The sequence below is a fragment of the Stigmatopora argus genome, chromosome 18 (genome assembly GCF_051989625.1).
Source record: "Stigmatopora argus isolate UIUO_Sarg chromosome 18, RoL_Sarg_1.0, whole genome shotgun sequence".
In the NCBI taxonomy this organism is placed as follows: domain Eukaryota; kingdom Metazoa; phylum Chordata; class Actinopteri; order Syngnathiformes; family Syngnathidae; genus Stigmatopora; species Stigmatopora argus.
The window spans coordinates 4,798,525-4,825,676 of NC_135404.1; the positions used below are offsets into that span (position 1 = coordinate 4,798,525).

The 27,152-nt window shown below is 40.8% G+C and overlaps 1 protein-coding gene across 5 annotated transcripts; it reads right to left on the minus strand.

Annotated features, from left to right (window-relative positions):
- Positions 1-938: 938 nt before the first annotated feature.
- Positions 939-24,055, minus strand: cep131 (centrosomal protein 131). Of its 5 annotated transcripts, none has more exons than XM_077626318.1 (27): positions 23,890-24,055; positions 22,940-23,126; positions 22,775-22,866; positions 19,101-19,191; positions 18,920-19,035; positions 17,272-17,376; positions 17,037-17,198; positions 16,405-16,522; positions 15,779-15,886; positions 15,204-15,369; positions 14,174-14,277; positions 13,967-14,095; positions 11,848-12,069; positions 11,627-11,788; positions 10,206-10,388; positions 10,004-10,141; positions 9,813-9,938; positions 8,857-8,973; positions 8,661-8,690; positions 8,293-8,395; positions 6,930-7,239; positions 5,061-5,178; positions 4,916-4,990; positions 4,717-4,859; positions 2,828-3,202; positions 1,606-1,666; positions 939-1,533 (listed from the first exon to the last, which is right to left on the minus strand). In XM_077626318.1, the coding sequence occupies exons 2-27, from the start codon at positions 23,123-23,125 to the stop codon at positions 1,462-1,464; spliced, it is 3,612 nt and encodes a 1,203-aa protein (XP_077482444.1). In that variant the 5' UTR covers position 23,126; positions 23,890-24,055; the 3' UTR covers positions 939-1,461. The 5 variants fall into 5 exon arrangements, with proteins under 5 accessions (XP_077482444.1, XP_077482442.1, XP_077482443.1 ...); XM_077626316.1 differs by having other exon boundaries at positions 10,206-10,391; XM_077626317.1 differs by having other exon boundaries at positions 10,206-10,391; positions 22,940-23,165.
- Positions 24,056-27,152: the final 3,097 nt, after the last annotated feature.

Here is a 27,152-nt window from a genome sequence, read left to right on the forward strand (position 1 = left end):
TAAAAAAAGATTTCATGAGTTAAATAACTAGCTGTCATTGACGGCCACTCCATTTCAACTATGAGAGGCTCACAAATCAATTGGACGTTTTTCGGAATAAATGGCAGCCAATTATTTAAATATTTGGTAAGAAGTAGTAAATGGAAATAAACACATACACAGAGTGTCCTTCATTTTGTTGTTTACTTCTTGGTTTTATAACACTCACAGTCACATGATCCAAGTGTGCCCTCTGAAAACCCTCCTACTCCCCTTTGGCCCCACCTTTTTCCTTTCTGCTCCTCACAACTACTTTGCTTTTACCACCACACATTCTTCTTCTTTTTGTTTTTCCGCACTGGCGTGTTCTGAGTCACGCCGACCATGACACGGACCTCTCTCCTTTTTTCATCTTCCTGCTCGCTGGCCCCAAAACCAAAATACAGGCCTCTCTGAGCATGCGGGCCCGCCCGGGCCAGTCGCAAAAACATCTGGAAAAGATCTGAGGGGTGAACATGCAGACATTCTTGCTCTGTTTGGGAGGGGCCTGTAAAGGGGTGGGAATGAAGGGGCGGAGTCTTATCTGTAGGTTCCAGTGAGACCTTCATGTCACTCCAGACTGCAGAAATTGATGACTTTGACCCCTTGAGGTCACATTTAGGGTACCCGCGAGCCCTTTTACAATGCTTTGAAGTCATTTCAAAGGGCAACTGGTCAAAACTATCAATTAGCCAGACCTGACATGTAGTGACGACCAAAATCCAAATCTGGGATAGATTCAGAGGAGTCCGAAAGTCAAAACAAGTAAAGATGGCGACCGCTGTTGGTGACTAGTGTTTTAGAATACATTGAATATACCATTGACATGCTTTTTCGTTGCCCTTCAAATATAAAATTTAGATTTTTCTTCTAAAAACAACAACAAAAAACATCAAACAATTAGGTTTGTCTCTGCAATAAACATCCGATCCATTTGAATTCCAGTGGATTGACAGCAAATGAGACATTTGTTCAATCCTTCAGTTCAAATGAATTGGTCTTCTACTCACGAAACTTATTTAAATTCATTGCAGAAGGATGAAAAGAGTCACAATGATTGGGCAGCTAGCATCAATAAAGGCAACAAGGAGTTAACGGCAATCATTAATGGCGATAGATGTCCAATCTGTTTTGAATGCTCCGGTCAAACTGAACTGGATGTTTATCGTCGTCAACGGGAGCTTAGGACTAAATAAAAACTGGAGATGGATCCAAATACATTTGCTGGAACAGTACAAAACTTCAGATGCCCTACCTGTTCTAAAATGACATCAAAATCCAATATTTTCGGCTTCAAACTTCTAATAAGCCATTTTGGAATATCTACCTCTTGAGAGAAAAAACATTGAAGAAAAAAAAAATCCCTTTGATCATTTGCTCACAAGTTTGAGTCCTTTCAGTGTCACAAGAGAGTTGAGGAGGCAAAGTACTTGTCAGCAGGGGTCATTTCTCCAACAGCTGCTTTCTCTGATCCTCCCATAAAGCTTCCAGGTGCTCCGCCCTCTTAACAGCAGCCTATCAGAAGACAGTGTGTACAATGTCAGCTGGCCAATGGCCTTGGGGATGTCCCGGTTTCCCCAAACTCACCTCATGCTGCTTCCGCAGAACGCTGACGGCCTCATCTTTCTTCAAGATGGCTGACTTGACTCTGTGGAGGGGCGAGGATGTCATCAGTGAGCAGCACAGTTTACATTTACTGTATAGTACAGTAATACCTCAATATCACGGTTAATGTAGACCAAACATGGCCGTGCTAATTGAAAAATCGCAAAGTAAGGTTTCAGTGCTGAGTCCTAGTAGCAAGCAGAAGACAGGGGAGTGGCTTCCCCTTGCGAGTTTCAGCGTAGCTTTTCACATTTTTATGAGCTTAAAAAAAACAAAACAATTAATAGCAGAAAAAAACGCAAAGAAGTGAATTCGTGATAACTGAAGTCGCGATAATCGAGGGAAGACTGTAGTACACAGTTAACAAAATGATGGCCTGAGAGCTAGATTGAGCCCTTTACATCTTCATGTGTGGCCCGGGTAAGTAAATCATGTGCAACTACTTAATGTCCATAGAGTATGCAGTTTTTTGTCTTTAAAAAATTAAACATTCACTATATGAAAAAAAAAGACGTATTTACTGCTTTTCTTTCCATTTTTTTATAACCTCTTAAAAAAATCTAAATGAATTGTAAAAAAATGCTGTTTTCTCATTTAAAAAAAAAAGAAGTAAATAAATAGTAAAAGGTTGAAGGCTGGTTAGGCGGTGACTAAGGGGGCTGGGGGACAGCTAGGACCTTGGGTTGAGGGACAATAAAATTCTGCACTCCTAAAAAGACAAGCATTTCCCCATTCTTCGGCCTTAAGCAGCTCAACGGGCCAGACGGTTAAAAAATTCTCAATGTATACAAAATTTTTAATAATGAAAATGAACTGCTAATCCGCTTTCTGTTTTAACTGTAAAATGAAAAAAATATTATATATTGCATATTTATTCTTGCAACCCAATTGATAATGCTAGACATCCAGTGAAATTGGTCTGGCATCTAACATAATATTCATATTCAATATTGCAAGTCAATTATTTTAACAAAGTTTTGAAAAATTTAGAGTTCAACAATGTCTTAAAAAAAATCATCAACTATTAAAATATCCGTTGATTCATTCACTAATCTATTAGTTGTTGATTAGTCTATGAATTGCAGCAGCCTTAGATGGCAGACCATACCTACGTAACAAAAAGGAGCTTGACAACCCGTTATAGCAAATCGGCCATTTTGCATTGTAAAATTTTCAAAATGAGCAAGCGGTTGTGTCGTTTTACCGTTGGTGCACTTGGTGGAGCTCGTCTTCCTTCTCTCTGGTGATACGCTCCACTTCGGCCCTCAATGCGGTTCGCACCTCTTCTGTGTCGGCCCTGGCCCTTTGCGCCTCCTCCTCCAGGAGAAGCAGACGCGTGGCGAACTCCTGCCGTATGAGCGAAGTCGCCGTGTGGCGCTCCTCCAGGAGCTGGTCTCGATCCTGTGTGATGTCGAGTGCATCCTGTTCCTTTTGCCGCAACCGCTCCCCCAGCACCTCCAGTTGTTGGAGAACGTCGGCGTGCTGCCTCCTGAGCTCTTGTTGCTTGTCTGCCGACTCCTTCAGCGAGCGCTCCAGTTCCTTCAGCTCAGCCTCGTACGTCTCTCGCACGCGATTGACCCTGCCGGTGAACGTGGACAGCAAGTTTAAAACTGCCCTTCACCATTTAAAGCTGCCACAAAAACTGACTACTATGATCCTTCACTACGTCGCGGCTTTAGTACATCGACATTTTTTCATATTGCCTAACTTACTAGCATATAAGCGGCTTTTGTCGTACAAAAAAAATGATGACTGAATCGAGGGTACGGCTTATATGCGCAAAAAAACACAACATGCCCGAAACTGCAAGTTGATGGCGCCATGACACGATGACGTCATGACACAATGGTGCCGTGACATCATGGCGCAAGTGGACGATACGGTGATTTATTTCAAAATAGAGAAAAGATAAACAGATAAAACGGTTAAGTAAATAAATTTTGACGTCTATGAATGAAATTCAAGAAAAAAAACACGAGTCTTGCATAAAACGTGAAAAAACTCACGTTCCCATCACTGCTCGCTCGGGGCACAGCCATCTTACCTAGGTCCCGGGGCAGCCATCTTACCTAGAGTGCTGCCGTCTAAACCTAGTTAAACGTGCTCTGACTGGCCAGACGCGAGTTGTCTTGATTTTAAATAAAACAAAATTCCATTTTGATCTACTCAATGACTTGAATATGAAAATACCGTATTTTCACGACTATAAGGCGCACATAAAAGTCTTAAATTTTCTCCAAAATAGACAGGGCGCCTTATAATCCAGTGCGCTTTATATATGGACCAATACTAAAATTGTTATCACGATAAAATAAAATAAATCAGTCGATAGGGTACTCCATCCTCTACACCTCTCACAACTACGGTAAGCAGCCTCCGACTCTACTATTTTCCCAGTAGAAAAAGTACTGTGCAGTGACTGCTGGGATATATAGTTCTTTTGTCAATACACCCAATAGATTGTGGCCTGGCCATCGACATCAACACAGCTTTACGAAGCATGAAAGACAGCGTTGGAATAGTTACGCTAGCTACTCGCTAGCTATTATTTGCGAATGGATTGTGTCCTGGCAATCGACATCAACACAGCTTTACGAAGCATGGAAGACAGCATTGGAATAGATATGCTAGCCACTAGCTAGCTACTATTGGCGAATGGATTGTGGCCGCCTGGACGAACGTATAAAACTCAGCGTTTTCGATGACTCATTTGGACAATTGTTCAATTCAGACACAGAAAATGAGGACTTTGATGGATTTGTGGGTGATGATGACGTGAGTACATTGTAAAATGGTTAAATAAAGTACAACCGAACTCAGTTTTGCTTCCATTGCCTTTTTAAAAACGTGTTTTTAGCGTGTGGGTGTAGCGTGTATGTTTAAGTTGGTGTATGTTTTGCCATGCCTGGCTGCGTCTATAAAAACGGTGCGTCCTTTGTGTGTGTAAAATACAGAAATAGCACTCGTTACTGACACTGCGGCTAAAAATACGATGCGGCGTATAGTCGTGAAAATACGGTAGTCGCAAATTAATTTAATAGTTAACCAGTGGATTGCTGGTGGCCTCCCAATTGGGAAGAGCAGTCAGCCAACCTGTTTTGCGTGGCCCTTTCAAAGTCCTCCTTGTCCTTGTTGGTCTCCTCTTCCAGAGTCCAGATGGCCAGCTGGATCTCTTTGTCACGCTCCTGCCTCAGCTCCTCACGCAGCTGGCGCTCATGCCTCAGGAGCCCCGTCTCCTAACAGAGAAAACATTATTGCCTGAGGCCGGCTGGGTGGGCCACGTGTGTCTCACCTGCTTCTTCCTGTATTCCTCCTCCCAGGTCATTTTCTCTTGCTCAAAACTCTCCTGCATCTTCTTGATCTCCGCCTGGCGATGTGACGGCGAACAGGGGAAGTCAAGACACCTTCCTTCTGTCTGAAAAAATTCCTTTTCCCACCTGATGTCTCCGCTCTTGCTCTTCTCGAGTTTTGTCCAGCTCCTGCCTGAAAACCCGTCCAGCCACGCAGGAATTTTCCTCCATGCGTCTCCGCAGTTCCTCCATCTCAGAGCGCTGCCTGCACGCCAAGAATAGTCAAAAGCGGACTTTTTAGTTTGACAGACATCTAATCCACGTTCATTCACTTCCACCCTCCAGTTTCTAATGAGCTGGACGTCTACTTATGATATATTCATTGCATATTCAATTCACAGCAGCATGATTGGATACCTTAAGTACCAACCAGTTTGCAATGAATTAACCAGTCCAAGAATCCATACCTAATTCTGATGCTACATAGCTACCAAGATTCAAGCCTATCAGCGCACAAATGACGGAGAAATAGAACTTTAAAACTAGTGTCTACATGAACAACAACAAGGACAGCACATATATCTCTGTACAGTGGTACCTCTACATACGAGCTTAATTTGTTCCGGGACTGAGCTCGTATGTCGATCTTCTCGTAACTCGAACGAACGTTTCCCATTCCCGGGGGGATTTTATCCACAGCAACGCACTCATAACCGAACAAACAAATTTAAATTACATTGGATTAATATATACAGACACTCAAAACATACGTTTGATGTAACTTTACACAAATCTGAATTCTAATTTTGTTATAATTTTTTTGCTCCACCCGGACGTTCAACGGGAGTTTTTAAAACGAACGCATCAAGAGTTGTTTGTTTTTGCCTTCCCTTCAAAATATTTCGAAAATGACGCGCACAAATGTCCTCACAATACGATAACGCGGGAGCACTTGCCAGCTTGTCAGTGTGCCTCTTTTCTACAAAATCAGAAAACTCTTGCCACTTCGCTAGCATGTCTTTGATATCCTTTGTAGCCAGGCGGCCCCTCTCGTCCACCTACTCCTCGCTACTGAGTTACGGCAACACCTCCAAATGTTTACTCTCCTGGAGCTCGATTAAAACCTGTGTCATCATTTATTCATGGTGCTCGGCGATTAGATCATTCACATCTGCCTCGTTAACCTCCAGCCCCAAGGAATTACCAAGTGACACGATATCATCCATGACAACGAGCAAGCTCTGTGACACGTGAAAATGCAAGCTCCGCCCAGTGCTCGTAGATATGTTATACACGAAAGAGATGCGGCAAAAAAGACAGTGTGCTACAATGATAAACAGCTTCTTATGTCGTGGCCACCTGGCTTTCTCGCATCTCGAAATTTTTCTCGTATCTAGAGCTAATTATTTGCTCAAAATTTTCCTCGTATCTCGAGCATCTCGTAGGTAGAGCTGCTCGTATGTAGAGGTACCACTGTATTACAAATATGGAATTGACATAATATAAATTAATTTTAAATGGACTTGCGCATGTCCAATTTAGGGTTGTTCATTAGCTGTCGGCCCTCCCACTTCAAATAGATGTTATAATATGTCACCCAATGAGTTAGCGCTTAAACCAACTCCTAAACCAAAGAGCCAAAAATGCTACGTAATATTAGCAAGAAGGTTGTTTTCCTTTGTCAAAGGTACAATGTGATCAAAGTAAAAACTGTTCATTTTTAAAGTTAAGATCAGATAAAACTATGGTTCATCTATTGCCGTCACTGGCAGCTAATCAGTTGAGGTACGTAAATAGTTATGTTGTGTTAATGCAAACATTTAACAACAGATGGCGTCACTGAGGAGCTAAAATGATGTTATGTATGAATTTCTTGCATTAGACATTACAAGTAAACATTGATCCAATTGGATGGATTTTCGTAATTTTGCCTGCACCTGTGCATTAAACAGATGAAACAGGTAACCTACTGCTTTTATTCAAATGTCCCTGGAATTTGAGGATCAGAGGCATTACCTGTCAGCCAGCCGCTCTAGCCGCTCCTTCTCGTCGGCCGCGTCCTTGTGGAGGCGCCTTCTGTGCTCCTGCAGGGACAGCTCCTCCTCCCGGAGCTGCTTCTGGAAGTGGTCCCGGGCTAGGTGTCGTTCCTTGCCGCACTGCTCTTCCATGTCGCGCTCCAGCTGCTGCCGAAGTTCCTCACACTGGCGAGCACAGTGTTCGGCTCCCCGTTCCTCGGCTCGAAGCAGCTCGGCCTCATGGAGGGATCGCAGCTTCTTCAGCTCCAGCTTGTGCTTGGAGATTAGCTTCTGGATCTCCGGCTCCAGGCCTGGCATGGAAGAAGAAAGAATTGGAGGTTGCGAAGGAGGAAATAAAAGGTGGTGGTGGATGAGGTAAAAAAAAGTGAGGAGAGGGAAGAAGAAAAGTGAGAAAGTTGGGTGCTTGTGTGTTGTGGTAATACACTTTAAGGTCAATAAAAAAATTCAAAAGAAAGTTATTTCTTTTGAATTTTTTTATTGACCTTTTTTCATCTTTAATCTTTTTTTCCCGTTAGTCAGTGCGAATAGCGGAGCTTGTTCGCTAATACGAGAGGAGTACTACTTCCCGGGCCAAGTTGGCAAGTGGTTGTGCGTTATCCTATTGTGAGGACAATTGTGTGCATCATTTTGGGAATATTTTGAAGGGAAGACAAAAGCTAACAACCCTCGATAGGTTTCATCTGAAAGTCAGGGTGGAGGCGGGGCTAATAGAGCCAACCCGGGGGGAGAAGGTATAGAAATTTAAAACAAAATTAGAATTACGTTTAGTGTAAGTTTAGATTCCACTTATTTTTGAGTGTCTGCATCATAATCCAAGTTCATTTAAATTTGTTTATGTTATGTTACAAGCGCGTTGGCATGCAAAAAGTGTCTCTCCCCTTCTCTGTACCTCTCTCTCCCCCCTCCGCAAAATCCGTCTAATTTTAGTACTATTAAAACACATTGTAGTACCATTAAACCACTAGCTATTTGTTACTTTGTAAATAGATGGCGAATTAGAACAAATAAAAATGTTTTTCCAATCCAATATTCTGTTTCTGGTGTTTTTTTCAGATGCCTGGAACGAATTAATTTGTTTTTAGTTCATCCCTATGGGAAACGTTCATTTGAGTAACGAGTAAATCGACATACGAGCTCAGTCCCGGAACGAATTAAGATCGTATCTCGAGGTACCCACTGTAATGCTAGAATTATTTTTAGTTTTTAACCTTACCTTTCCTTTTTTAATTAAATTCCTATAATAAAAATAGATTTTTGGGGAATACTTATTCATTTGTCGATGGTACTTTTGGTTTTTATTTTCCTTTTTTGGAATAGTTTATATTACTTTCTGTTTTCTTTACCTTTAACCGTGATCTCTTTGATCTTCTTCGTCTTCTCATCAATCCATTTCTCACGCCGAATTTTTTCCGTGACGCTCATCAATTCCTTCAGCTTCTTGATCTCCTATCAGTGAAGAGAGAGAAGATTTTGAAATCATAAGTAAGGAAAGGAAAAATTGTCAATAGCTGCTCGCAGAACTGACTTCAGGTCACGTGACATGCATGCGTAAGAAACAAGGCTCTGACAAGGCAAGGGCAGCGCGAGATGACGACAACAATGATGATGACTCACATGCAGAGAGCGAGCGTCCATCGGAACAAACGAGTGAAGGAAATAGCAGAAGAGACGGCGGGATGAAACAGGAGGAGCGCCTCGAAGGCGCGATTACCTCGCACAGAGGGGCCAGGACTTGCCAAACCTTAAGCAGAAAACCCAAAGCGGCCTCAGCGGTGACGGCGATGACGACGGCGACAAAGAGGAAACAAGGAGGGGCCGTTAAACCAAAAGAAGAAAGCCAGACACATCCCGAGAAGACGTCAGCGAAAAAAAGGCGGTGAAACAAATGGCCGGCCGGTGGAGGTCACCATTTCGTGCTGCTCCTGCATCTGGGAAATCTTCTTGGTGTACTTGTGGTCCACCAGTTTCAGCTCGGCGATGACACCCTCGCATCGCTCGCTCAGGGCTTTTTTGTCACCGATCAACTGGGGATGCAAATTTGGGGATCAATCACCTCATGAATTGACACTTTTGGTTTCTAAATGAAGGGTTTTTGCAAGAATTTCAAACATTCTCAAAAAGTTATTTCCAAAACAAATCTGATTTATGTTTTTTTAAGTGGGCATTTTAGCATCATTGTCAGTATTAGACAGAAAAAAACACTTAAAACAGCATTTAATATTAGCAGAAAATTTTTAATTTTACATAATGCACCACGATTTAATATTAAAAGCTGCCATTGATGCAGTGAGACGTTGAATCCAATTTTTGTGAGAAAAATAGAAAATACAATTTTTAATCCCAAAAATTGTAATATTTAATATAATTATTTTGGTGAAAAAGGCATTTTTTACATCTAAAAATAAATAAAACTGAATTTCTTAAATTCAACTGTAATTTTCAATGTAAATGTCCTTTATTATATTTACTGTCTTACTCTTCAAATGAAAAATGAATTCTTAAAAAATAAAAAATGAAGTATTTAATGTATTCCTTTTCTATGAAAAAACCTTCAAATATACATTTTTTATAATCTAAAAAACATAATATATAGCGTTATTATTATAATATATTTTGTAAATCTAATCTTTAGAACAATACAATAAAACCAAGGTTTATTCCCTCTTTTATAATCTATTGTAAATAAATAGAATGGTTAAGAGTTTTCCACTTTTAATTAAAAAAAAGTAAATACATTAAAAAAAGGAAAATCTAAATGGGCGCATAGAATTTAGGCTCATTCAATTAGTCATCCTGAGCCATCTCAAATTATTGGCGCCCATTAATGGCGATATATGTGACCCTATTTCAACTGGGAGATCACCTGATCTATGAAGGTAAGATGTCTCTGCACCGTGGCTTCATATTGGTCTTTCTGTAGCTGAAGATTTCGGTTGAGCTCCTTCTCTGTCTCCTTGACGTGCTGCATCGTCAATTCCCTTTGCTGGGTCTGGCAAGGAGGGGCAAAACGTCAACGCCACGGTTTGCGCCCGACGGGCTCATAAGGGTCCTCACCAGTGCGTTCTGCAGCATCTCCACCACACGCTTTTTTTCTTCCAACTCCATTTTGATCCTCATGATGGAATCAGAAACTTGGGCAGCGGCGGCTGAGGCCGGATCCATGGCGGAGACCTCTTCCTCCAAGAACACCGCCTGCCAACGAGATAGTAGGTCCAGAATTGCGATGTCGCGATAATTCTATAGCGGCAGCGTTAACCTCTCGGTGTGAGACGGAGGAATGCGGTCGCTCTTGCTCCGACTTCTCCATCTCGTCCAGGAAGTTCATGATGCTCTGCAGCTTGGCCTCTGACAGGAGCGCCGCCCCGTCGGCGAGGGGCGGCAGCTCGAGCCGGACGTGTCGCTCCAGGTTGTCGGCTGTTAGGAGACCGCCGTCGATATCCTGCTGAACATGAGGTGGTTTTACGCTTTGCTTACCACTCCTAGAGCTCCCAACCTCCGTCGACCCCATTTCAGGAGTGCCCTTGTCCCATTTCCGCAGTAGAGTGGTACCTCGACATACGAGTGCCCCGACATACGAGCAATTTGAGATACGAGTAAAATTTTGAACAAATATTTATCTTGATATACGAGACAAATTTTGATATACGAGCAGACAGCGGACGCGAGAGGCTGCTCATAAAAACATCATGGGCACTGTCTCTCTCCCCGCAACTCCCTTGTGTAATGTCTCTACGAACACTGGGCGGGGCGTTGCATTTTTTCAGTGGTTTTTTTCCCTTTAGTCAGTGCAAATGGCGTATATACTACCTCTCGTTGGCAAGTGGTCGTGTGTTATCCTACATGACCGGACGTTTCGTCGAAAGACGTTTGGTCCCCGGACGTTTGGTAGAACGGACGTTTGGTAGAACGGACGTTTGGTAGAACGGACATTTGGTAGAACGGACGTTTGGTAGAACGGACATTTGGTAGAATGGACGTTTGGTAGAACGGACGTTTGGTAGGACGGACGTTTGGTAGAACGGACGTTTGGTAGAACGGACGTTTGGTCGCCGGGTTCGCTCGCTGTCAAATTATGACAGAGTTTACTGTTGATATTTTGATATTAGATATTTCGATATTAAACTCACTCTCTCTCATGATTGTAATTTTGAGAGCTGGTTTCAACAGTAACAACCTGGCGACCAAACGTCCGGTCGAGCAAACGTCCGGTCGAGCAAACGTCCGGTCGAGCAAACGTCCGGTCGAGCAAACGTCCGGTCGAGCAAACGTCCGGGAACCAAACGTCTTTCGACAAAACGTCCGAGTACCGTTATCCTATTGTGAGGACATTTGTGTGCATCATTTTGGGTATATTTTGAAGGGAATACAAAAGCAGACAACCCTCAATAGGTTGCATCTGAAAGTCAGGGCAGATAGAGGCAACCCAGGAGAAGAAAGGTATCAAAATTTAAAACAAAATTAGATTAGTGTAAGGTTAGATTAAACCTATTTTTGAATGTGTATGCATCGTAATCCAAGTTCATTTAAATTTGTTTGTTATGTTACGAGCGCGTTGCCGTGCAAAAAAGTTTGAGTTACGAGAAAATCGACATACGAGCTCAGTCCCGGAACGCATTAAGCTCATATCTCGAGGTACCACTGTAGTTGGCACTGTTAGTTCCCTAAAAGACTTCTCACCTCGTCCAGCCAAGCGTATTTCTCTTTGTTGTAAGATTTGGACTCGCTCGGGTGCTCCGGTTCCTCCTCCAGCAGTTTGAGAGTGTCCAAGAGTTCGTTGAGGGTGGACTTGGACGCCGCACAGGATCGGTCGTCGCTGAACAAACAGCGTCGAGGCTGCCCCTACCGAATAAAGGATTGAGGCGGAGATAATCCACAGGGGAAATGAATTCAGCGCTTACCTGGGAGCACTGAGAACCTCCGCGACTGGACAAGGACGGTGAAACGGCTCGGAAACAGGACAGTTCGCCAGTATCAGATGGGAGGTTCCGTACACATTCCGTGTTCTTGGCCTTGAGTGCGTCCACCACAACCATCGGGCAGATGTTGCTGGGCGAAGTTGGACTTCTGGCGCTCAACGGTCTATGATATTCAGCCTCAGCCTGCGAGAGTGGCTGCAGGTCCTACATAACGACACCAGACATTATACGCGTCAGCACACTTGCTTTGCTCAGTTTTTGACGTTGAATAAAATGTTACTACAAGGGAATTACTTCACGAGAAGCTTTTTAAGATTTATGACTGCCTTTTACAATGAAAGACGTCCAGTTCACTTTAACTAGGTAGAGTGGCTGTGAATGCTAATCTTTGTTTCATTTGACTATTGTTTTGCAAGACATATTAAGCAATTAACACGCAAAATGTATAAAATGTTATTCTGATGTATTCATTGCTGAATAAAACTATCATTACTTTTATTTTTAATGTGTCCAAGATAACCTTTTTTCAGAATATTTAAGAACATCAATTTGTTAATTCTACTAATATTTTGTCAGGCATTCATACAATAATTTAATTCTCTAATGAAATTACTTTTTGGACTAAACCCACCAATTTTTAGTAACCCTTTTACATAGATTAAGCAAATTGGAAAAACGGCAGGATTCAAACTGGGGGGAAAACTAGCGGGTTTTATTCCAAATATTACGCGAATGTATGCCACAAAAAAATTCTAGGCATGAAAAAAAATCCCTAGAATAATCAAAGTCATAGAAAGGTAAAAAAAAAAACTTAAAGATTAACACAAAATATAATTTAAACAATAATGTAATTTGAATGATAAAAATGAAGAAAAGATGGCCCGCAAGAAAAGTTAGTTAGCACGTCGGCCTCAGAGTTCTTGGGTCCTGGGTTCAATCCCAGGTCGGTCCTCTTGTGTGGAGTTTGCATTTTCTCCCCTGGCTTGCGTGGGTTTTCTCCGGATTCTCCGGTCTCATCCCAAATTTCAAAAACATGCATGTAGGCTGATTGGACACTCTAAATTGCCCCTAGGCATGAGTGTGAACGTGAATGGTTGTCCTTCTCCTCGTGCACAGCGATTCACTAGCCACCAATTCGGGGTCCCTCCCGCCTTGTGCCCGAAGTCAGCTGGGATAAGCTCCAGCACCCCTTGCAACCCTAAGCGGTTCAAAAAATGAATGAATTTTTTTTAAACAAATATCTGATTATACTTTTTCATTTTCCATACTGCTAATCTTCACAAGGGTTGCAGAGGGTGCTGAAGCCTATCCCAACCAACTATGGGCAACAGGCTGGCATCACCCTAAAAAGCTGGCCAGCCAATCGCAGGTTCCAAAGACACCATTCATACTTTGATTTAGAGCACATGTGTCAAAGTGGCAGCCCAGGGGCAAAATCTGGCCCGCCGTATCATTTTGTGTGGCCCGGGAAAGTAAATCATGAGTGCCGACTTTCTGTTTTAGGATCAAATTAAAATTAAGAGTATAGATGTATATTAAATTTCCTGATTTTCCCCCTTTTAAATCAACAATTGTAATTTTTTAATCCATTTTTTTCTGTGTTTTTAGTTCAAAAATCATTGTAAAATCTAAAAATATATAAAAAAGCTAAAATAAACATTGTTTTAAATCTATTAAAAAAACTGAATATTCAGGGCTTTTAATCCAGTTCTTTTAATCCATTTATAAAAACAAATCTAAATATTATATCTAAAATGGACCGGCCCAAATGAAACCGAGTTGACGTTAATGCGGTCCGCGAACCAACTCGAGTCTGACACCCTTGATTTAGAGTGTTCAACCAGGCTACCTTGAATGTTTTTGAGATGTGGGAGGAAACCAGAGTACCCGGAGAAAACCCACGCAAGCCCGGGGAGAACTTGCAATCGCTGCACAGGAAGGTACAAACCTGGGATTTAACCCTTGATCTCAGAACTGTGAGGCAGATGCGCTAACCGCTCACCCAACAGGCTCCCCGAATGTGGATTTTCCTCCCAAATTATCTTCTTTCCTTTAATTCATTCATTTATTTTACCCACTACAAGCATGAACGACCACATACGTCACAAACGTAGGGTTCTGGAATGGTGAGTCGAGACAATCGAGGTCTGGCTTGACGACTCGACTTCCTGTCGTTGTCTTGGTGTTGCTCCACACAGCTACCTTCTTCCTCAGCGATGCCGTCGCAGTCCTGAAAGCAGACCAGATGTGAAAAAAAATCAAAATCAAAAATAAATACATAAAAAAGGTGAACAAAAGAGACAAATACCTGGAATAGCTGCGAACACGGTGATGCTCTGTGATTGAACGATGGTGGTGAGACTGCCCTGAAGGTTAGTTCACTCAAGTTGCTCGCAATGTTCTGATGGAAGTCTGTCAACAGTTGTGTGTTATTAATAGCTGCTTTTGACGGCGAGAAATGTCCAATTCATGTGAAATGGGACTAATTATAGAGCCTTCCAGTTCAAATATAGCCATCTATGGCAGTCAATGAACTGACAAGCGATAATTTTGATAGTCAATGGATCGCTGGATTATTTTTGTTGACAATTTGGTTCATATATCAATGAGTGGTTCTTCCACCTGACTTTTTTGCAGGTGGTCTGGTTCCCCACTCATGAGTAGTAGTAGCGAGTTGTGTTATTTATCAACTAGATGGAGCTGTGCTAAAGGAATTTTCATACATTGATTCACCAATATTGATCTATATATACTACGCCGCATCGGATTATAAGGCGCACTGCAGGCTTTAGAGAAAATTCAAGTTACATTATAGTGCAGAAAATATGATTCATCCCTTTTAAAACCCTAATCCAGGGGTGTCAGACTCGGGTTGGTTCGCGGGCTGCTTTAACGTCAACTTGATTTCACGTGGGCCGGACCATTTTAGATATAATATTTAGATATTTTTTTTAATAAATGGATTAAAAGAACTGGATTAAAAGCCCTGAATGTTCAGTTTTTTTATAGCTCTAAAACAATGTTTATTTTAGCTTTTTATATATATATTTTTAGATTTTGCAAAATAATTTTTGAACTAAAAACACAGAAAAAATGATTAAAAAATTACAATTATTGATTTAAAATGGGGAAAATCAGGAAATGTAATATACATCTATACTCTTCATTTTAATTTAATCCTAAAACAGAAAGTCGGCACTCATGATTTACTTTCCGGGCCACACAGAATGATGCAGCGGGCCAGATTTGGCCCCCGGGCCGCCACTTTGACACGTGCCCTAATCCTTTTTACCGAGCAGCAGCTCTAGTTGACACAGAGACAAACATTATTGAGTCACCTGAGTTATTGGTTTTTGCACGCGTGGGCGACACATTGTCGTAGGTGGGCGAGCTCGGCGAGGTGCCGCTTTGCCTCTGACGTTCCGCGTTGGCCCCGGCGCGCCGATAATGTCGATCTTGGCAGTGTGATGGAGGAACCTGCTTTGCTCTTTTCTTCTGCAGCTCCTACATTGGCCGCCAGAGGAAGACATTAACGATAGGATGAGTCTGATCTGCAGCATACAAGACAGGCATGTCTGCAAATTGAGGCATAGTGAGGTGAACAGCTAAACCTATTTATAAACTTAACCTCAACCACGCCCCCATCCCCGTTGGACATGGTTTATAGCTAACCCCATTTGTAACCCTGAGCCCTAGCTAATTGGTCAATGATTTTTAGTGTAAATTAGGATTTTGCTAATTTTGTTTGGAAAATGTTTATGTAAGGAAATATGTGCGTAATCATTGTTTTTTTATTAAGGCAGGTTTTAGGATGTTTTAGGTTTGGTGTTAGGTATGGCCAGACACTCCCCCTTTGCAGATGCACAATGTTGGAAACCACAGACAAATACAGTTGGCAAAAAAATTGGATCACCTGGATGGCGGTAAGGCGCGCCTGGCGAGCTTTTTCTTCCCGAATCAGCTTTCTGTCATCTCTGGGAGGCTCTGGGTGACAATCAGCCTCAGCTCGCTCTCGCCACTCCTGCAAAACCAACTTTGTCAGAAGAATAGTTGGCCTCAATCACTATTTTCTGAGCCATGTTATCAACCAGTTTTTGTAAGGCTGGCATTTATTCATTTATTCAGTCATTAATTTTCCGTAACACTGTAACGTGCACCGACAATTGCATCTTAAAATGTGTTTCACATATAAGGCGCGCCAGATTATAAAACGCAGTAGTATGGTCTGTACCGAATAATGTCACATTTTAGTATTGAAGATCATAACCACTAGATAGGTATTTGTTATTTTGTGAGTAGGTGGTGAATTAAAACATTTAAGGGAACAGATTAATTTGTATTTAGTTATTTTCTATGGGAAAATTGATTTGAGATAGGAGTAAGTTGAGATACGAGTAAATTGAGATACGAGTAAATTGAGATACGAGTAAATTGACATACGAGCTTGGTCCCGAAACGCATGAAGACCCTATCTCAAGGTATTAGTGTAGTCCACAATTTCTTTGATCAACAATTGATTTTGGCATAAAAGGAGGTGACCTTTCTTTTGATGTCCAGGATGTGTTGCAGCGCCGCCCGATTGGCACAACGCCTTCCGGCGTGCCGTCTGTACCAGCGCTGAATGGTGACGGCAGCCTGATTGACTTGCTGAATGAACCTGCCAGGGAAAACATTTTTGTCAGAATTTGCAGAAATTCCAAAGTCCAGAATTTGCAGAAATTCCAAAGTCCAGAATTTGCAGAAATTCCAAAGTCCAGAATTTGCAGAAATTCCAAAGTCCAGAATTTGCAGAAATTCCAAAGTCCAGAATTTGCAGAAATTCCAAAGTCCAGAATTTGCAGAAATTCCAAAGTCCAGAATTTGCAGAAATTCCAAAGTCCAGAATTTGCAGAAATTCTAAAGTCCAGAATTTGCAGAAATTCCAAAGTCCAGAATTTGCAGAAATTCCAAAGTCCAGAATTTGCAGAAATTCCAAAGTCCAGAATTTGCAGAAATTCCAATGTCCAGAATTTGCAGAAATTCCAATGTCCAGAATTTGCAGAAATTCCAATGTCCAGAATTTGCAGAAATTCCAATGTCCAGAATTTGCAGAAATTCCAAAGTCCAGAATTTGCAGAAATTCCAAAGCCCAGAATTTGTAAAAATTCCAAAGTCCAGAATTTATCACTTACCTTTCAGCCTCCTCCTCTGAGACTTGGTCACGGCGTGGCGGGTGGGGGCTTCCTCTACCGGCCGGACTTTTGTTGTTGGATGAGGCGGAAGAGAAGTTTTTCTGTGACTTAGTGAGGGAACCGCTCTCCAAAGAGATGTCGTCGTTGGCTTTCAGAATGTTGCTGGAAAAAAGGTGGACCAAGTCCAGTGGACCATCGCAGACCAAGAGATGTTTGGGCTGGCAGGAGAACCTACTTAAAGGGCGGCTTTTGGTTGGAACTTTTTGGGGTGAGCGGTTTGTCGCCGTGGTTGTTGTGCAGGATGGTGGTGACGGTGTTGCCCACGGCACCCTTGTTGCTCCTGAATGAGACAGGTTTTTTTTGTTTGTAAAATCTTTTTTTATGTTGAAAATGATTTCTTATGCAGACAAATTCAAATATTTTGTAAAAAATCCAAAAAAATCCAACTGAGTTCATTTTTTGCAGCAATTGCTTCTCATTTATTTTCTGTTGCGCCTCCCATGATGAATTGAATGTTTTGCGCCCCCCAAAATAAATATTTTGATATTAGATCCTGAGTACCGCATTTTCACGACTAGAAGGCGCACTTAAGTCTTACATTTTCTCCAAAATAGACAGGGTGCCTTATAATCCAGTGCGCTTTATATATGGACCAATACTAAAATTGTTATCACAATAAAATAAAATCAGTCGATAGGGTACACCATCCTCTACAGCTCTCACAACTACGGCAAGCAGCACCCGAATCTACTATTTTCCCCGTAGAAAAAGTACTGCGCAGTGACTGCTGGGATATATAGTTCTTTTGTCAATACACCCAGTATGACGGCGAGCACAATTTGATGCTCGCCGTCATTCCGGCTGGATTTACAAAAGAAATCCTGCCGCTAGATGTTGGCGTCAACAGAGCTGTCAAAGTTAGACTGCGAACTATATATATATATATATATATTATATATGGATAAATATCGAACCGCAACAGCTCTGGCAACTACGGCAAGCAGCCCCAGACTCTATTTCCGGTGCGCCAGTGAATGCTGAGATATATAAAACGGCGTTGCATTTCGGTTGATCGAGCACATTAATTCTATGTTCGTCGTCATTCCCAGTGGAAGCTTCAACTGTGGTCCGAACTTTCAGGAAGGCAGAAATTACTGACACAATTAATGACGACTTTGGTGAGATGCCCACCTGTTCAACATGAGTTATTATGCTATTGTTGTGTCATGAAAATACTAATACTTTAACCTCAGAGAAAAAAAAAATTGTTTATTCATGTTGAGAGTAAATGGAGTTGTCAGAAAGCTGATTTGTAATCTATTAATAAAGTTTGGCCGACTGTTTTGTTGATATTCCCTTTAGTGCAGCACCATCTAGTGGGTGCGCCTTCAAATGCAATGCATATTGTGTGTGTATCAAATACAGAAATAGCACCCGTTACTGACACTGCGCCTTTAAATGCGATGCGCCATTTAGTCGTGAAAATAGGGTACTCTGCATAAGATTGAATTCTTGTTAAAATTAAAGAAAAGGAAAACAACATAGAACAGCAAGAAAGACTAACGTGATTAACATATTCAACCTTTTATATTTTTGAAGACTTAAAGTGCAACAATTTTTGTTGTATGCAACTTTATATGGTGCTAACTAACAGTGCTTACTAGTTTACTTGCTACAGCACTGTCACATCATAGTCCACAATTGTTTCAAATATTCGGCATGTTTTTTTAAAATACTTTTTTGCCCATTTTTTTAAATACAGTATAATATAAAGGTGAATGTGGTTTCTCCAGCTTTCAGACATTCCAGACAAAAGGTCAGATATGAACAAAGTATAAATGTTTTAGAACAATAATAAGGAAATTCCAGGTTCTTCTACTGACCTGTTGTTGGCAGTGAAAGATGCAGCGGTGTGTCTTCTCTTCATGCCCCCTGGCGCATCTGCTCCAGGGCTGCCGCGGACGCCCGCCGTTCTCTCTGGTGCTCGCGGCTGCTCGTCCTGATGCGGAAAAAATATTTTCACACTTGCAACAAGATCCCCGGTACTGGCGTGTACGTCCATACCAAGATGTTCCAGGTGTTTCCATCTGGTTTCTTGCGGCTCTCAACAGTGTCCAACACGGTCAGGTACTCCGCCACGCCGTGGTGGTCCGAGCTGGTAGGAACACCAATCATGCACATAAAAAAGACAGTTTTTTTAGGACAAACACTAATAAATAACCGATATTTGGAGCCGATATTTATTTGCAGTAAAAGTAAAAATTGGTGTAAAAAATGTAATAATGCAAGCCCTGAACTTCTTAGACTGTTGTTAAATAACACAAATGTACCGTATTTTCACGACTATAAGGCGCACCACATTATAAGGCGCACCCTCAATGAATGACACATTTTACATTCTTTCCATATATAGATCTATTCTACTCCTATATTTTTTAAGAAATATGTTATCTTAAATGTATATATCTTACTACTTATCTTGATGTATGTTATTGAATGTACAATTCAACTTTATTTGTATAGCGGGAAGGCAACAAAGGGTTAAGTGGTTAAATTTGCATTGGTGATGTGTTTGTGAGTTTATTATCAATAATGGGTGCCGCAAATGGAAGCAAAGTAGTAGAGACAGGAGAGAGGCGCAGCTGCATTTGAGCCAAAGTAACCCGGTTTTAAATTGATTCTTCATTAGGGCCGGTTGGGATTAAATAAGGGCCGATACCGACATACATGCGTCAAATTGCCAAATATCAACCCAATATATCGGCCAATCACTAAAAAACAGTCACTTGCCCTATAAAAGGCTGAGCATAAATAATTTTAGCACATTCATATTGTGATCTTGCTTAAATGAGTTCACTTTAATCAGGTTAATATTGTGAACTTGATTACTAAATGAGTGAAATTAATTTCCATTATGATGGATTATATAAGGGTGATTTTTGGATGGGTGTGTATGTGTGTATGTGAAGATTCTCTCGCTACGTTTGTCCAAACCGTGTAACGTAGAGAGTTGAATTTTTTTTGGGTGGCCAGAAACAGCAGTCGGATCCTAATAGACGAGTGATTGAATTTCTTCACCTTCTCTAAGTGTGTAAACTCAATCTTTTATTTGTTAAACACACATTTTTCAAAAGAGATTTTTTTTAATAGTGCAAGAATTGTCTTTTGGTTCTAAACAAGCAGGTGGGACCGGCAAAGCCAGGCCCCCCTACTTGTATTTATTTGTATGAGTTTGAACTATTTAAATGAAGTCTAGTTTACACAGACCCATTTTAATTTGAACAACATTAACTTATAAAAACAATGTTTAATTTAAACATATATTTTAATAATGTCAAAAAAATATTTTTAAATGCAGTGAAAATGTAGAATATTAAAGTTAAGGGTGGGAATTACCCAAAAAGTTATTTTCTCTATGTAGGATTAAAATGTTAGTAACTTTTTTTTTCGAAGGTCATTGAAACTTTTTTTAGTGCGTGGCAGTTCTGCACGCAAGATATTTCTGGGGGGAAGGGGTTCAACCTAAGGCCACTTGGGCATTCAGAACACATTCCTCAACTACCACGGGGGTGGGTGGTAGTCTGGTGGGCTGGTGTATTCTGGTGTTAACAAATGCTGGACAATGAATGCACACTTTTCTCTTTTCACTCGGGTGAACGTAACCTGATCCCTAGGGCCCACCCTGTCCAAGAGAGTGCACTCTGCGACCTGAGCTGATCTTATTATGCCATTGTTCTGTTATTGTCACGTTCTGGTTAAGTTTTTAAGCATGACAGAAGCCCGCCGGTCTGAGTCGATGCTAACAGTGAGTGCCGAGGCTTCGTGCCTGCCAGCTGTTCTTAGCCAAGACCCTCATCTATTCCCATTCACTTTGCTAGTCGGGATCTTCATCTTATGTGCCAAAGTGGCGGCCCGGGGGCCAAATCTGGCCCGCCGCATCATTTTGTGTGGCCCGGGAAAGTAAATCATGAGTGCCGACTTTCTGTTTTAGGATCAAATTAAAATGAAGAGTATAGATGTATATTAAATTTCCCGATTTTCCCCTTTTTAAATCAATAATTGTCATTTTTTAATATTTTTTTTCTGTGTTTTTAGTTCAAAAATCATTTTGTAAAATCTAAAAATATATAAAAAAGCTAAAATAAACAATGTTTTAGATCTATAAAAAACTGAATATTCAGGGATTTTAATCCAGTTCTTTTAATCCATTTATTTTTAAAAAATCTAAATATTATATCTAAAATGGTCCGGCCCACATGAAACCGAGTTGACGTTAATGAGGCCCGCGAACCAACCCGAGTCTGACACCCTTGTCTTAACATAACAGGTGATATATTGTTATTTTGATGGAAAAAAAGAACTTGTTTTTGAAAAGAATTGGATCGCGGATTTAAAAAATGTCATAGTTTTTGTGAGTGAAAAAAATTGTATCAGGTGAAAAATACTTTTTACGAATACAGACGCTCCCCTACTTACGAACATTCGAGTTACGAACAACGGTACATAAGAACATGTCTGCGCATAGTTTTTTTCTTCTTTTTCCCCAAGATGGTGCCGTCACGCGGAAGCCAGTGACAGTAGCTCTGTATATTCTTATTTTTTCGTGTTTTACAGCCCTTTTATCTTTTTTTAAATTACATTTTAATATTTCTTAATACATTCCTCTTTACTTTACTTTGTACTTTATACTTTTGACTTTAATGTTTTTACAACTTTCTTTGTTCTGTGAGCCTGGCTTCTTTCGGCTACTTCTTGTAGTGCTTCTTTCCACCGTTAATTCCGATGCCTGGCGCTGTGAGAGCTCACCCAGCATCCACCTTCCTCTGCCCAGTTTGTTGCAGTGCGTAAGTGCGTGAACGTATCTCCAGTGCGCAAAGAACATTTTTATCATTAAATATCTCGTTCATCCATTATTCAATATGGTTGGTGAAAAGCGAAAGGCTTCTAGTGAGGGTGGTAGTGCAAGGAAGAGGCAAGCCATTTCATTTGAAACGGAAGTGGCAATAATAAAGAAGCTTGATGCGGTTGAGAAAATGGTGAGCGCTGCATGGGCATACAACTTGAATCGTTTGACGATCGTTTGTTAAATGTTTTTTTCAGTACAAACCAATGCAGGTTACTTATTCAAGCCTTAAACATACAAATGCACTTATATAAACCTTCAATATACTTATATAGGCCTTAAACATAAATTATAATACAAAATATAGCACTGAATCAACTTACGAACAAATTCAACTTATGAACAATCGCTCGGAACCTAACTCGTTCGTAAGTGGGGGAGCGTCTGTACGATATTTCTATGATTTGGAAAATGTGACTTTGAGAGTTGTTTTTTTTCACAATTGTTAACTAATTTATTCATCATTAATCTTCTGAGCTGCTCATCCTCACAAGGATCACGGGGGTGCTGGAGCTATCCCATATAATTATGAGCAGTAGGAAAGAGCCACACTAAATAGGTTGCCAACTAATTGGAGGACGCAAGAATATGAACCATTCACATATATGTTCATACCTAGGAACAATTTGGAATTCAATTCAATTCAATCAGCTTACTATGCAATTTTATGGTATGTGAAATGAAACCGGATTGCCCGGAGAAAACCCATGCAGGGATGGATGAGAAAAACTGTTTTGTAAAAAGTATTGTAATTTTGGGGGGGTAAAAGACCCAAAAAACATTTCAACAGTTTTTTGTGGGGTCTGATTTTATTGTTACAAGCACTTTTAAGTACCTGAGCGGAACATGACTCTGCTGGTTGACGTGCGTGCTGCTGTTGGAACGCCGCAGGTTCTTGACCGAGCGAGAGCTTCCCAAAGTATCACTCTGGGGAGACAAGCGAATATTTTCAACCATAGAGCATTCAGGTTTTAATCGTGGGGCACCAACGCATCCTCACCAGCGTGTTTCGCTTTCCTCGAACCTCACATCCCGTCGACACAGACACGGAGCGGGCCAAGAACTTCACAGGCGATGTGCCACCGGGTCTCTTGCAGATGGAGAGCCGCGACCCGGACAAGCTGAGGTCCAGAGCGTCCCCCGGAGGGACGGCAGAAATAGATGAGGGGCTTCGCGTGGTGTGCATCCTAAGCACAACACATTGTTTGTCAACAACAAAGCAGTTCCTGTCACCGTGGTGATTGAAAACATGATGCCACAGTTTTAATTTACTTTACTGAATGATATAACTCATTCTCTGCCAAACTCCCAGTCAAAATGGACGTTTAGAGCCATCAATGCCAGGCTATTAGTTAAATGGGTGCCATATATATAAAAAAATATTTTACAAGCCTTTATTCATAAGCAGAACATTTTATAAAAGGTGGAAATAATATCCTCACATTAATGAGCATTTTCTTCAACATTCATTTAAAAGGGGAATATTTTGATCCAATACTACCTGGAAATTTTACATTTATTTTAATGAAGCTGAAATTTTGGAATTTTTTTTCTTGTTTCCACAGATCGTGTTGTGGTCCTCCTGATGTAAAAGAAGCACATTTCTAAGTTTTTTTTTTTTTTTAATCGTGTAATCAACGTTCAAGTTAGGTATATTAATTACTTATCAGGATCTGTACTACAATACAATCTTGCACCTGACGAGCCAGTTTGCGGTCAAATGTCAGTGATCATAAAGGATGCCATACAACACAATAAATATTTACCAACAAAACAGGGACAAAAACACCATAGCAAATGAGATAAGGGGTTTGCTAAACACAATTTTCATTTTGGATCATTTTCATATTTTATGCTCCGAAGCGAAGAAAAATGTCAAATATGACCAGCTAATCCACCAAAAAGACAAGCTAACATTCCTCAACGCCTGCAAAGGTCGAAATAACTTACTTTAGCGTGGGAATAGAAGCATAGCTGAAGAAATCTTTCGTTGAAAAGGGGATTTAAATCCCCACTCGAAAGAAGAATTCAAATCAAACTGTTCAGCCCGTTAACTTGTACTAGATAAGAAAGAGAAAAAAAACATCAAAAGTCAACATCTTCTCTTCACGGAGAAGCGAATTAAACCCCGCCTATTCAGATCGCCTATTGGCTTCTTGTTAGGATATCTTGTCTGTGATTGGCTACAATCAGTTGACACATAATGCGTGGTCAAGATTGGCCGTTTGGTTGTCACCACCGTTACTGAAGGAGGCGTGGCGATACACGCAAAACATTGTTTTATAAAAATAATTTCCACATTTAAATATAATTTATTATTATTATTAAGTATGAAAATTAATATGTAATACAATAGATAATAGAGTTTATCATTTAAATTTACATTTTAAAATAGATTAATTTAATGACAAGAGGTAAAGAAAATGAATGGGTATGTAGTGAAACATTTTAAATTGTTTTAATTGGTAGTAAAAAACTAACTAAAATATTTATTCATTTTCTGAACCGTCGATCTTCATAAGGTTCGCTGGGGGTGCTGGAGCAACTATGACGTTTAATAAAATCTTTAAAAATTAATAAAAACACAATCATATCAATAACTTGCCCGGATGTGACTTTTTAAATTACTTATTTATGTTTTTAATGGGAAAAACGGACTTTGTGGAGTAGCACCACCAATTTTGTTATACGCAGCTGTTGTATAATGACAATAAAGGCTTTTGATTGATTTCATGATTTATTGATTGGTTGATTTTCAACGTAATAAACACCAATTTGAACTTTTATCCTCAGCTGGCTTTTTATATGAATCTTTATTTTTTCAAAATTGTGGTTTCAATCTCATCTTTTCAAGATGCAGCAGACAGCAGGGGGATAAGAGGAGGGTCGGATGGCTGGCCAGCTGCACATAAAACTGGCAGATGGCGACCGTTTGGGGGTCGTGCAAGTCAAAAGGCTTTCTTTTCTAGGGTGGTGGGGGTCAGGGCACACTTTGATAGAATGTGGAGAATGAATGATGGATTCCTTTGCACTGGCAGCCATAATAGTAAAGACACACTCCGCTTTTTTTGTCATTATGCAACGCCGGAAAAGCTTTTGTCTTCTAGAAACAGGTTAATCTTGAAAACACGACAGATGGACCAGCTTTTAGTTGTTTTATATCAAAAGTGTTCATGATCAAATTTGATGGGTTGCTGCTAGGCCAGGGCTTGAGTGGTTAACGTATCGGCCTCACAGCTCTGGGGCCCGGGGTTCAAATCCAGGTCAGTCCATCTGTGTGGAGTTTGCATGTTCTCCCTGGGCCTGCGTGGGTTTTCTCTGGGTACTCTGGTTTGCTTTCATATTCCAAAAACATGCATAGTATGCTGATTGGACACTCTAAACTGCGCGCAGGTGTGAGAGTGAATGGTCGTTCGTCTACTCGTGCCCTGCGATTGCAAAATAGCAATCTCTAACTATATTTGTTATGTTATTTATTATATCTATTATGTTGACTACTTATTTGTTTATTCATTAATTTTCGGATCCGCTTTATCCTCACTAGGGTCGCGGGGGGTACTGGAGCCTATCCCATCTGAGTTTGGGCAGGAGGCGGGGGACACACTGAATTGGTGGCCAGCCAATCGTAGGGGATGAGGAGACGAACAACCATTCACACTCACACTCATGCCTAGAGGCAATTTAGATTGTCCAACCAGCCTACCATGCATCTTTTTGGAACCGGAGTACCCAGAGAAAACCCACACAGGCCCGGGGAGAACATGCAAACTCCACACAGGTGGACCGACCTGGATTTGGACCCAGAACTATGAGGCCCACATGTTACCCACTCAAATGTCTTTCTTTCTTATTTATTGATAATATATTTATTATTATTTGATTTTGTATCTGTTCGTCTGTTTGTTTGTTGTTGTCATTTGTGTAATCCCCTACTTATTTATGATGTTGAATACTTATTATGTTGACAACTTATTTATTATTGAATATTTATTTATTAGTTATTGTTATGGGTGGCCCGGTGGTGGAGTGGTTAGTGTGTCGGCCTCTCAGTGGGAGTCCTGGGTTCAAATCCAGGTTGGTCCCCCTGTGTGGAGTTTCCATGTTCTCACCAGGCCTGTGTGGGTTTTCTCCAGGTACTCTGGTTTCCTCCCACATTCCAAATATATGCATGGTAGGCTGATTGGACACTCTAAATTGCCCCTATGTATGAGTGTGAGCGTGATTGGTTGTTTGTCTCCTTGTGCCCTGCGATTGGCTGGGCATCAATTCAGGGTGTCCCCCGCCTCTGGCCTGAAGTCAGCTGGGATCGCCTCCTGCACCCCCCGCGACCCTAATGAGGATAAAGCGGTTCAGAAAATGAGATGAGAGATGAGTTATTGTTATTATTTATTGGTTATTTATTTGTCTGTTTGCCTGTTGTCGCTATTTGTGCACTTCGTGGTGACGCTTTAAATCTCATTATACTTGTATAATGACAATAAAAACATACAATTCAATTTAATTCAATAAGGTAACCAAAAAAGTTCTGTCCATTTTTAAATAAAATGACTAATCTTTCCTTGTATTTCAAAGAAAGGTAGTAGCGATTTGAAATAAGGGTCACTTTTGTTTCTTTGGAAATAAAGCTCCTTGGAGAGTGGCCATGAGGGGCGCTCAAATATGGCTAGTGCTAGTCGTATAGCGGGAGGCGCAAACCATTTTCTAGGTAAGAAATGGGGGTGTTAACCTCTTCATTAAAGTAATTTATGGGTTTATAACTTTATACCTTGTTTAAAAATAAAACAAAGTTTTTCAAATCTGAAACTAATAACAATATTAAACAAGCGGGGTGTTGGGATTTAATTTGCGGTGTGCTGGAACTCCCCCCAAAATGGCGTTTGAACCTGCCCAGTTTTGTATGTTTTGCTGAAGTGGTTTTAGCTAGTTTATTTTTGTTTTAATTTTTCTATCCCATTTGTCAAGCTCTTTTATTTTTTCGTCGTCACCTCGGCATGGAGGACAAAAGCAGGAAGGGTAAATAAAACATTTCCATTTCAAGAAGCTGGCTTTAACATGTTTTACCTTAGTTTTGTATTACTTTCATTTTACTTGGTAAAGATTGAACACGCTGTTATTCTCAACTTTCATTCTTTTACTTCTCTAATACTTACATTTACATTCTTGGGGGATAGTAGTATTGTAATGTTATTGTTCCATATGCAAGTGGCAATAAA

Bases quoted from the DNA above. Each gene is read 5' to 3' on its own strand.
- cep131 (XM_077626316.1), bottom strand. From the start codon at position 23,125: ATGCACACCACGCGAAGCCCCTCATCTATTTCTGCCGTCCCTCCGGGG. The intron at 10,392-11,626 runs GTGAGAAGTCTT...CCTCATGTTCAG, and splicing joins AATACGCTTGGCTGGACGAG to CAGGATATCGACGGCGGTCT. The intron at 10,142-10,205 runs GTTAACGCTGCC...TCTCGTTGGCAG, and splicing joins CCTCCGTCTCACACCGAGAG to GCGGTGTTCTTGGAGGAAGA.